Genomic DNA, 10,662 nt, shown 5'->3' on the forward strand with positions numbered 1-10,662 from the left:
GAAGGATTACATGGTATGCTCAGTTTGACCAAACCACGTCTACTTTTGCTCCGCGTCGTCTCTAAATGCGCAGTCTATCAACTGTGAAACGCGAAACATGGAACGGTATTCATAGTCCGTTTTTATTTTAAAATCATCTTAAATATAAGTCTTAAGATGTTAAAAAAATATATGTCTTAAGATGTTAATACAGTCCTCAGATTGACTTACGACATCTTAAGATTGATTTAAGACTGTCTTAAATGTAAGAATCGACTACGAATACAGACTTGTTTCGCGTTATGAAGTTGGTAATGAATCTTTCTTCGTGCAGGAAAAGATTCAGTACCAACTTCCTCATGACGCAAAACAGATCGGTATTCATAATCGATTCTTACATTTAAGTAATTTGTCTTAAGTCAAGCTTAAGATGTAAATTAATCCGAGGACTGTATTAATATCTTAAGACATTATATTTAAAATGATTTTGAAATAAAAACGGACTATGAATGCCGCCCCATGTTTCGCGTTTCACAGTTTTAGGCTTTGCGGAACGAGAAGCAGAGAATCGACAGAGAGCGCTAATTTTAGAGAGAGACGCTTGCAAACTGAGCACACCATGTAATCCTTCTACCATAGTAGAATCCCTATAGTGGGATTCCGTTCCGAACTGTCGTTGAGTCATGTAATCCCTAAGAGGCTCCACACAATAAAAGGAACAGGAAACAGAGAACAGAGAATAAAAACTTCAACCTATCAGAAACTGTGTATTCCACAATACATGATTTCTGATAGGTTGAAATTCTTATTCTCTGTTCTCTGTTCCCTGTTCCTTTTATTGTGCAGAGCCCTTAACTTGCGCGGGTCTTAATTTACTCGCTCGGAATATTAAATTAAGAAATCAGGAACTCAATTTTTCTCTCTGAATATTTTTTTTGAATAGAAAATTCTTATGAGTGTTATCAAGATAAAATATTTAGTGAACGAAGAAAACTCTTGAGTGATTTAACATTTAATGTTCTTATGAGAGACATCAGAACAAATCGCTTATTGATCATTATTAATTTTTGAAAGAAAATTCTTATGAGTGTGTAACATCCGGCTGTCAATTTTCTCAAAATAAAATGCCAGCCGTAACCATAGAAACAGCAAGTGCCAATAGTGCTGTAGCGAACGCTACAGTTAAGTTCTACACTCATGTCCACGTACTCAGCGCATAGACGATAAACATTATTTCTTCGCGCTCATTATATTAAAACAATGAACACCGGATACATTATACAATTATATAAACAATATAAACAATTATATTATTACACAATTATACAATTATATAAACAATTTCCAATCATTATACAGCGACACAGACGGGAAATCATTTTTTATAGACAATCACCTTGACAAATGTGTAACACGAAATCAACACAATTAAAAATTTACAAGGGCAATCACTCAAGGGCAAGACCCTTAAACAGAAACCTTGCGGAATCACAATAAATGCACAACGATTAACGAAAAACACAAGCACGAAACTATTCGAAAACAGCTGAGCGATTCTCCGCGCTACTGAATGCGCAAAGAGACACATGCGCAAAAACTAGTAGTTGCAATGCGCAGCTGCACGAATAGATGAGAAACAAAACTAAGGTCTCAGATATGAAATCATGCACGGGGACCTACTCCATGCATTGTCCGATAAATTTCTGCATCCAGAGCTACCAAAAATTTGGCATAAGGAAAATCACGAAAACACGGCATAATACATAGGCATCATCTTCTTACCGCGAGACCCTGTATCCATATATAAAGTGAGCCACGGCTGCTCATTTCGTTGAATATATCATACAAATCAAATCGCATCTTCGATATTTATAAAAAATAACTTAAATTTGCAGGTTTGACAACCCGAATGACTTGTAATTCTCGCCCTCGAATTGTGTTTCGCGGCGAAATCCGAAGCGTAAATTGGAACGCTCTGCTAAGCGAGTTTTATATATATATATATATAATCCCAGATAGCAAACATACGTCATTTTGACGTTAAATTTTGGCCATTTACTAACCATGGACGTCACTAAACGATATCTTAATGACAGTCGAATGTCGTAGATTATTGACGTCATCACGGGAACATCATTTTGACATCATGTTAGGACGTTTTCAAACAATATTATATAGAGTCTCAACACAGATAGCAAGCTGATGGCGTTTGTCATTTTGACGTTAAAAATGACGACGAATAACATCAGGATTGTTAACTATATGAGCCTCAATTCAACACAATGATCTAAATCGTGAAACCAGAGTCGTAGTTGTGAACCAGTGCATAATCTCAAAATATTATGCGTTAATCTACGACTATAATTGACGTTTTACAACTCAGTTACGATTATTATTGTATTGAAGCTCATATAGCTAGCAATGCTGACATTATTAGTTGTCATTTTAATGTGAAACGCCATCGGCTTGCTACCTGTGATTATATGACATATTAATTAAGACAAATATAGTAAATAATAATTTATAGACAAAATTTATTGAAGGATTTTATAACAGTTACATATATAAATTGCATGTGTGTGTCCTGGTAGAAATTTCCTCATCAGTGCCACGAATGCCACGATACTGGCCAGCGCCATGATCCTTTGCCATTGCTCTTTGCCACGCCATAATCTCATAAAAAAACTTTATTTCGTCCATAAAAGATCCATTTAATCTTATGCCTGATATAGACCTAGTGTGGAAATAGCTTAGCATTCATAGTAAAATTTATTAAATAGTCTAACGTAGTCCATGTCAGACCCAGGCTCGCGCCTCACATGAAAATATGACTGCAGCGCTTATTCGCATCGCAGTATTTCGTAGCTGTGACGGATTTTCTAACTTGAATAATCATAAACTTTAACGATTAATATCTCAGACTCGCAGGGTAGAGTAACGCTTTTTCTGCCAGATTCCTTCGTTTTATGCAAAATCACATCAAGTAAGCTTAATTTCATTGATTTTTGAAATGGTAGTAGCGAAACTAAATTATTACCCTTTTTTTCTTGTCAAATTTTCATTTTTACACGAAAAATCAATAAAATTAGGCTTACTCGACGTGTTTTTCATAAAATGAAGGAATCTGACAAGAAAAAGCGTCAGGGTCTGAGCACAAGAATTGTTGTAACACTTATTAAAGCCCATGGCACATACGAGAACGTAAGGCCGTAAGGGGCTCCACACAATAAAAGGAACAGGGAACAGAAAACAGAGAATAAGAATTTGAATCAATCAGAAATCATGTATTGTGGAATACACAGTTTCTAATAGATTGAAATTCTTATTCTCTGTTTTCTGTTCTTTATTCCTTTTATTGTGCGGAGCCTCTAACACGTAAGCAGTAAGCGAATTGGTCAATCACAGTAGAGACGGTAATACCAATAACGAATCCAATGTTACGATTTTCTTTCTAATTAGGTCTTACGGCTTTATGTTTTTCTATGTGCTCTCGGTTTTAGACTTAAATTGTAGACGTAAGTAACGCACAAGCTTTCACGTATGACGTACAACTTATTGCCGTGTTTTTAAGAGACGGCAATAAATCGTACGTCAAAGTTTGTGCGTTATTTACGTCTACAACTTAAGTCTCTAAGTAAGTGTCACGACAATTCTTATACTCAGACCCTCACTCCGCGAACCTGAGATATTAATCTTTTTTTTTTAAGAAGTTGGATGAGAGAAAGAGAAATGGCACTTTCAATTCTAACCTATGGACTATATGGCGCAAAACTAAATCTAATTCAAAACAGAAGAAAAAAGAAAAATTATAACGAACATAAATCTATAAAACAACAACTTTAAATAACTCTTTCAGTTCTCTTGATAAAATTAAAAATAACTCTTAATATTGACCAAACCTCTGCTTTAATGAGCTCAAAAATATCGACATGATGAAATGCTCTTCTTAACCTTAATTCCTGGTCTAACACAGCTCTCAAATCATCATATCTACTACATTGCCAAATGATCCAGACTCTCTCTCATATCCACACTCACATCGCTCATTATCCACATAATTCTTCCTTGCTAGAAAAACCTCTAAGTTATAATGATTAGATCTAATCCTATTTACAAAAGTAACAAAATACTGCTCCGCATTTAATTCACAAAACCAAGGCTTTTATTTAAATCATAATAATTATCAAAATAAAATTTTCCTTTATATACCGTCTCCTTTTTTATTGAATCCTGAGTATATTTCCATGTTTCTGACTTACTCTTTTTAAATCCCGTATCGGTACATGTAAATTCTTGTTTTTCTCTTCAGATGCAGCTTCCTTGGCCAGTGAATCAGCTACCTCATTACCTTTAATGCCAATATGAGACGACACTTACATAAAAATAATCTTTATATCGTACGTTCTCTTGAGTATGTAATGCAGATTTCTAATTTCCGTAATATAACAATTCTTATAAACGTTAAGCTGATTATTTCTAATAGCCTCCAAAACAGATTTACAATCGGAAAACACTATCAAATTCGTGTCGTTTAGACTCTTGATTCAAAACATAATCTAAAGCAGCTTTAATAGCAAAGGCCTCTGCTGTACAAAACGACGTACAAAATCCATTGAGGCTAACTTTATATCCATAATCATTATTCTCAAAAATGATACTAACTCCTGTAGATCTTGCATGTTCCCCTCTAGATCCATCTGTTTACAATAAGCTGTTTACAATAATCTCCACTCAAACAAATAGAGCTCTGTGATTACCTGCATCCTTGCATCAGAAAATCCCTTTTCTGACTTTCTTCTCATTCCAACAATAGTGTTAATCTCCATCCTCTCAGAGCATCATATGGGCTATCAAAGATCTCAAATTTTCCTTTGTAGCCCGTTTAAAGTGTGCCACTCGCATTCTAGCCTTGCGAGAGCCTTTGTACAGCTGAAGACTTGGAAACTACAGCTCCACGTGAAGTTGGTCCCCTGGGTTAACGAGGTCACGTTGAGCGTCACCTTTCCCCTGCTGGGCCCGGAGCTTTTGCCGCTGATGCCGATGACTTCGATTGCGGATCGAGAGCGTGGCAGGCGTAGGCGCTGGACCAGAGCCTCGGAAATCAAAGAAATTTCTGAACCTTGGTCGATGAGCACGCGTGTGGTATGCCGATTGCCGTGACCATCAGCGATGGAAACTCGCGCAGTTGCGAGCAAAATAGCCTTGTGGTCGTTGTCGCGGCGCACTGCCGACAGTGAGCTGACCTCTTGAGGTTTCGGTGAAACGTACGCGTCGTGTAACATTGAGTGGTGACGAGACTTGCACACGTCCTCGTCGACTGGCACTTCGCGAAAGTATGAGAGCCGAGACAGTTGAAGCACAGCTTGTGAGTTTCGGCGACGGCCTTGCGGTCGACAGCGGATTTCTTCTTGAATTCTTCACACACCATCACGTGGTGTTGTTTACCCTTATATAGGGCGCATAGGACGCATTGAGAAGATTCAGTGTGTTTCTTGACGTGATGATGCGACTTGGCAGATCGCGATGGGTTGTCGGAGACCTTGAGCGATTTTGGTTTGGCGGCTTTGAGAGTACGTGCCCTTTGGTTTATGAAGTTCATCAGCTCTTTGAGAGTGGGCATGTCGCTCGAGGCGCTTGAGAGTGACTCCCACTCCAGGCGAGTTCTTGGATCGAAGAGCTCGACGACAAGATGATTTAGTAGATCGAAGCCATGAGAATCGATAGGCCTGTCAATGCTCTCCTGGCCGTTGACTACCCTGGTCACTGCGTTGAAGATGCGGTTGAGCTCCTCCTCAGTTTCGTTCTTCATCTTAGCCACGGCGGTAAAACACTTGGAGAAATTGGAGCGTGATAACTCTCTCTTATTTTCGTACTGCTCGCTCAGCAGCTCCCATGCGCGTGGATAGTTGTCTTCGGTCATTGCTAACGGTCGAATCAGTTCCTCAGCAGGACCCTCCAGACAAGTTTTCAGGTAATGAAATTTCTCGATTGCTGAGATTGATGAATTGTTTCCGACAATGGATTGGAAGAGGTCTCGGAATGTAGGCCAATCTTCGAATGCGCCAGAGAAAGAACTAATCTTGAGGCGAGGCAGCGACGGTTTTCCGGAAGACACATTACCTTCTGTTTTGGAAGCTGAACTCGGTTCCTTCGCCATGAGTTTCGTCCGGTAATCGTTCAGCAGGCCGCGCTGCAGCACGTACGTGTTTTCGGCGGAATCGGCAAATTGAGACGTGTTGTACTCACTTTGATCGAAGGCTTCCTTGTAATGTGCTCGAATAAGCTTGTGTTGCTGTTCGAATTCCGTCCACATCTGGTCGAGAAGCGCCAAGCGGGTTTCGACATTGTGGAGGGTGATGTTGGCCGTCCCCAATTTCTTCAAATTCACCTGGCCATACGACCATGGATGTCACTCTGGGCGCTCAGCAAGGCGGCTATTTCGTCACTCATGCTTTCACTTGCGAATTTTTCTCTCTCTGATTTTCTTGATGATGCGCGCATTGGACGCGATGCACTCGACACTGCGGATGCCGGCGAGAATTCGGCTCGAAGGACCAGAAAATGTGCGGGAGTGCGGAAAGGTTCGAGTGAGAGAACGGCACACGGTTGATATGATACACGACAGTAAAGAGAACTCCGTTTCTTTGTAAATTAACAAAAGAATTTTCTTTAATATGATCAGTTACAGAGTCAGAAAATATAATTAATTAAATATTAGACAGATTAACAGAATATCAAATGCGGTCACCTTTTCCAAATTGTAGTTGGAATCACGGTGATGGAAAATCTCGGCGATTTTCTCGGCACTTTTGAAAAGATTCGTTTTATAGCGGTTTTCACTAAGCGGTTAGCACGGCGGTTTTACGAAGCGATCTAGTAGCGAGACTATGATTCTAAGAACTCGAAGAACTTTTAGAAGTAAGAACTCTAAGAAGTCTAAGAACTCTAAGCGGTGTAAACTATCTAAGCAATCTGCCCGGGAGGAAACTTGTCTGGAGGGTCCTGCTGAGGAACTGATTCGACCGTTAGCAATGACCGAAGACAACTATCCACGCGCATGGGAGCTGCTGAGCGAGCAGTACGAAAATAAGAGAGAGTTATCACGCTCCAATTTCTCCAAGTGTTTTACCGCCGTGGCTAAGATGAAGAACGAAACTGAGGAGGAGCTCAACCGCATCTTCAACGCAGTGACCAGGGTAGTCAACGGCCAGGAGAGCATTGACAGGTCTATCGACTCTCATGGCTTCGATCTACTAAATCATCTTGTCGTCGAGCTCTTCGATCCAAGAACTCGCCTGGAGTGGGAGTCACTCTCAAGCGCCTCGAGCGACATGCCCACTCTCAAAGAGCTGATGAACTTCATAAACCAAAGGGCACGTACTCTCAAAGCCGCCAAACCAAAATCGCTCAAGGTCTCCGACAACCCGTCGCGATCTGCCAAGTCGCATCATCACGTCAAGAAACACACCGAATCTTCTCAATGCGTCCTATGCAAGGGTAAACAACACCACGTGATGGTGTGTGAAGAATTCAAGAAGAAATCCGCTGTCGACCGCAAGGCCGTCGCCGAAACTCACAAGCTGTGCTTCAACTGTCTCGGCTCTCATACTTTCGCGAAGTGCCAGTCGACGAGGACGTGTGCAAGTCTCGTCACCACTCAATGTTACACGACGCGTACGTTTCACCGAAACCTCAAGAGGTCAGCTCACTGTCGGCAGTGCGCCGCGACAACGACCACAAGGCTATTTTGCTCGCAACTGCGCGAGTTTCCATCGCTGATGGTCACGGCAATCGGCATACCACACGCGTGCTCATCGACCAAGGTTCGGAAATTTCTTTGATTTCCGAGGCTCTGGTCCAGCGCCTACGCCTGCCACGCTCTCGATCCGCAATCGAAGTCATCGGCATCAGCGGCAAAAGCTCCGGGCCCAGCAGGGGAAAGGTGACGCTCAACGTGACCTCGTTAACCACAGGGACCGACTTCACCGTCGGAGCCTTTATTCTGCCACGTCTTTCGCTTTACCAAGGCTCTCACGCAAGGATCAGAATGGAGTGGCCACACTTAAACGGGCTCCAATTGACTGATCCGGACTACGCAGCAAACGACTCTATTGAGCTACTTTTTGGAGCGGAAGTATGCTCAATCATTCTCCAAGATGGTCTTCGCAAAGGAGGCCCCCAAGCGCCTATCGCTCAAAAGACACTGCTCGGCTGGATCCTATCGGGAGGTTGCGACCAACTCAGCACAGCGCCACTCGCTTCAGTGCACCGCAGATCATGCTAGCCGAACTTGTGCACCGCTTCTGGGAGCAGGAACGAGAGGTGCCCGCTCCCATCGCACTCACGCCAAAAGAGCAGCAATGCGAAGACATTTTCGCGCTGCAGCACCAACGCACTGTCGAAGGACGATACATAGTGCGACTACCCTTTGCATCTCCGCCGACGACGCTGGTTGAGACGCGAAGATCTGCTGAACGACTCTTAATCGCCATGGAGCGACGCTATGAGAGAGACGTACGATTCGGCGATCTCTACCGCGCCTTCCTGAAGGAATACGAGGACCAAGGTCACATGAAATTGGCGCAAAAACCTCCGAATTCTAGCGAAGATCGGTGCTACCTTCCACACCACGGCGTCCTTCGAGAATCCAGCACCACTACGAAGCTCAGGGTCGTCTTCAACGGATCGCAGCGTACAAGGTCCGGTGAGTCACTCAATACTCATCTGCTAGTTGGAGCTAACTTGCTGCCACCCCTCGCGAACGTACTTCTGCGGTGGCGGTGGCGGTGGCGGTGGCGGTGGCGGTGGCGGTGGCGGTGGCATCGGTACGCGCTAGTGGCTGACATCGAAAAGATGTATCGGCAGATTCTTGTTCATCCCGACGATCAAAGGCATCAATGCATTCTTTGGCGACACAGCGTTGATAAGCCTATACGCGAGTTTACATTGAAAACCGTCACTTACGGTCTCGCTTGCGCGCCATTTCTCGCCATTCTCACTCTGCGTCAACTCGCCGATGACGACGGATCGCGTTTCCCTCGAGGCGCAGATGCGAGGCACGACACGACTGCTACGTCGACGATGTCGTAACCGGAGCGCATAACAAAGCCGATGCTATCGCTCTCCAAATCGAGAGCTCCGCAACTTCTGCATGGTGGGCGGGTTCTCTCTCCGAAAGTGGGCCGCCAACTGCTTCTTCGCTCCTGCCGCCAGGAGCTTCTTCGCGACATTCCGCCCGAGTACTGCCTCACCAGAGATTCGCGGTCGTGGGAACAAGAGAACCACTCAACTCTGGGATTGCGCTGGTATCCAACCAGGGACGAATTCGCCTTCTCTGTTCCTCCTCGCACCGTCGTCGCGTTTACCAAGAGAAGTCTGCTGTCGGAGACCGCTCGACTCTTCGACCCGCTCGGATGGCTGGCTCCAGTAACCATTCAAGCAAAAATTCTAATTCAGTCGGCCTGGCTGCAACAGCTAGACTGGGACCTACCATCGCCGTACTCTCCACGGAGGAGTTCAGATGACCCTGGGAATGCTTCGCCTCCGATTCTGGATTCCACAAGGCCGAGCAGTGGTCAAGCGATGGCGGCATCAGTGCGTGACATGCACTCGGTGGAGGGCTGCCACTCCGCAACCGAAAATGGGAAACCTTCCTCCAAGAAGAGTGACTCCTGCACGACCATTTCTTCACGTGGGCATCGACTACGCCGGACCTATATTCATCAGGACGAGCAAAGGGCGTGGGCACAGCGCTCACAAAGCGTTCATCGCAGTTTTGTTTGTTTTAGTTCCAAGGCCGTTCACCTCGAGGTCTCTGTTTCAGCATACACCACCGACGCTTTTCTGGCTGCTCTCCGTCGCTTCACATCTCGCCGAGGACTTTGCACGGACATCTATTCCGATTGCGGCACCAATTTTTCGGGCGCCGACCGGCAACTTCGAGAGATGCTCCGAGCCTCCTCGTCAGAAGGACGAAAGATCGCACACGTCGCTACATCAGAGGGGATCCATTGGCATTTTAACCCCCCTTCGGCACCACATTTTGGTGGACTCTGGGAGGCGGCCATGAAATCTGCTAAGTATCACCTGCGCCGAACCATCGGCGAAACCAGGCTCACCTTTGAAGAAATGAGCACCCTGCTTGCACAAGTGGGGGCATGCCTGAACTCCCGGCCCATGCATGCCCTCTCAGACGACTCCGACGACCTCACGGCTCTGACACCAGGTCACCTGCTCATCGGGGCACCACTGCTGGCCATTCCCGAGCCTTCCTTGACGGACAAGAAGTAAAATTTGCTTTCCAGGTGGCAACTTGTCCAGCGGATGCGAGACCACTTCTGGCAGAGATGGTCACGCGAGTACTTACACACTCTGGCTACCAGACCGAAATGGACCAAGGACGCTTTGCCACCACGCATTGGATCGCTATGCATCATTCGTTCCGAGCTTCTAGAACAATTCAATTCGCGCACGCGAGCGCCGCGCTTCGACGAATACGTCACGCGCTGTCACCAATCCCAGGTCAGGATTTTCTGTCGCGCGTGATTGTTCCTCCCGGGAAGATTGCTTAGATAGTTTACACCGCTTAGAGTTCTTAGACTTCTTAGAGTTCTTACTTCTAAAAGTTCTTCGAGTTCTTAGAATCATATTCTCGCTACTAGATCGCTTCGTAAAACCGCCGTG

The 10,662-nt window shown here is 44.6% G+C and overlaps 1 protein-coding gene across 1 annotated transcript; it reads left to right on the forward strand.

Annotated features, from left to right (window-relative positions):
* Nucleotides 1-8,115: 8,115 nt before the first annotated feature.
* Nucleotides 8,116-9,069, forward strand: LOC147910104 (uncharacterized). Its single transcript, XM_087403960.1, has 2 exons — nucleotides 8,116-8,742; nucleotides 8,845-9,069. Exons 1-2 carry the CDS (start codon nucleotides 8,116-8,118, stop codon nucleotides 9,067-9,069), a joined length of 852 nt encoding a protein of 283 aa, XP_087260086.1.
* The last annotated feature ends 1,593 nt before the right edge of the window (nucleotides 9,070-10,662 follow it).

Source organism: Acromyrmex echinatior, chromosome 3 (genome assembly GCF_024713525.1).
Source record: "Acromyrmex echinatior isolate Ae372 chromosome 3, ASM2471352v2, whole genome shotgun sequence".
In the NCBI taxonomy this organism is placed as follows: Eukaryota; Metazoa; Arthropoda; class Insecta; order Hymenoptera; family Formicidae; genus Acromyrmex; species Acromyrmex echinatior.

What these genes read in the sequence shown, in the direction of transcription:
- LOC147910104 (XM_087403960.1), top strand. Translation starts at nt 8,116, where the DNA reads ATGCTCAATCATTCTCCAAGATGGTCTTCGCAAAGGAGGCCCCCAAGC. An exon ending in TGCTGCCACCCCTCGCGAAC is followed by an intron (nt 8,743 to 8,844) that starts GTACTTCTGCGG and finishes ATGTATCGGCAG; the next exon opens with ATTCTTGTTCATCCCGACGA.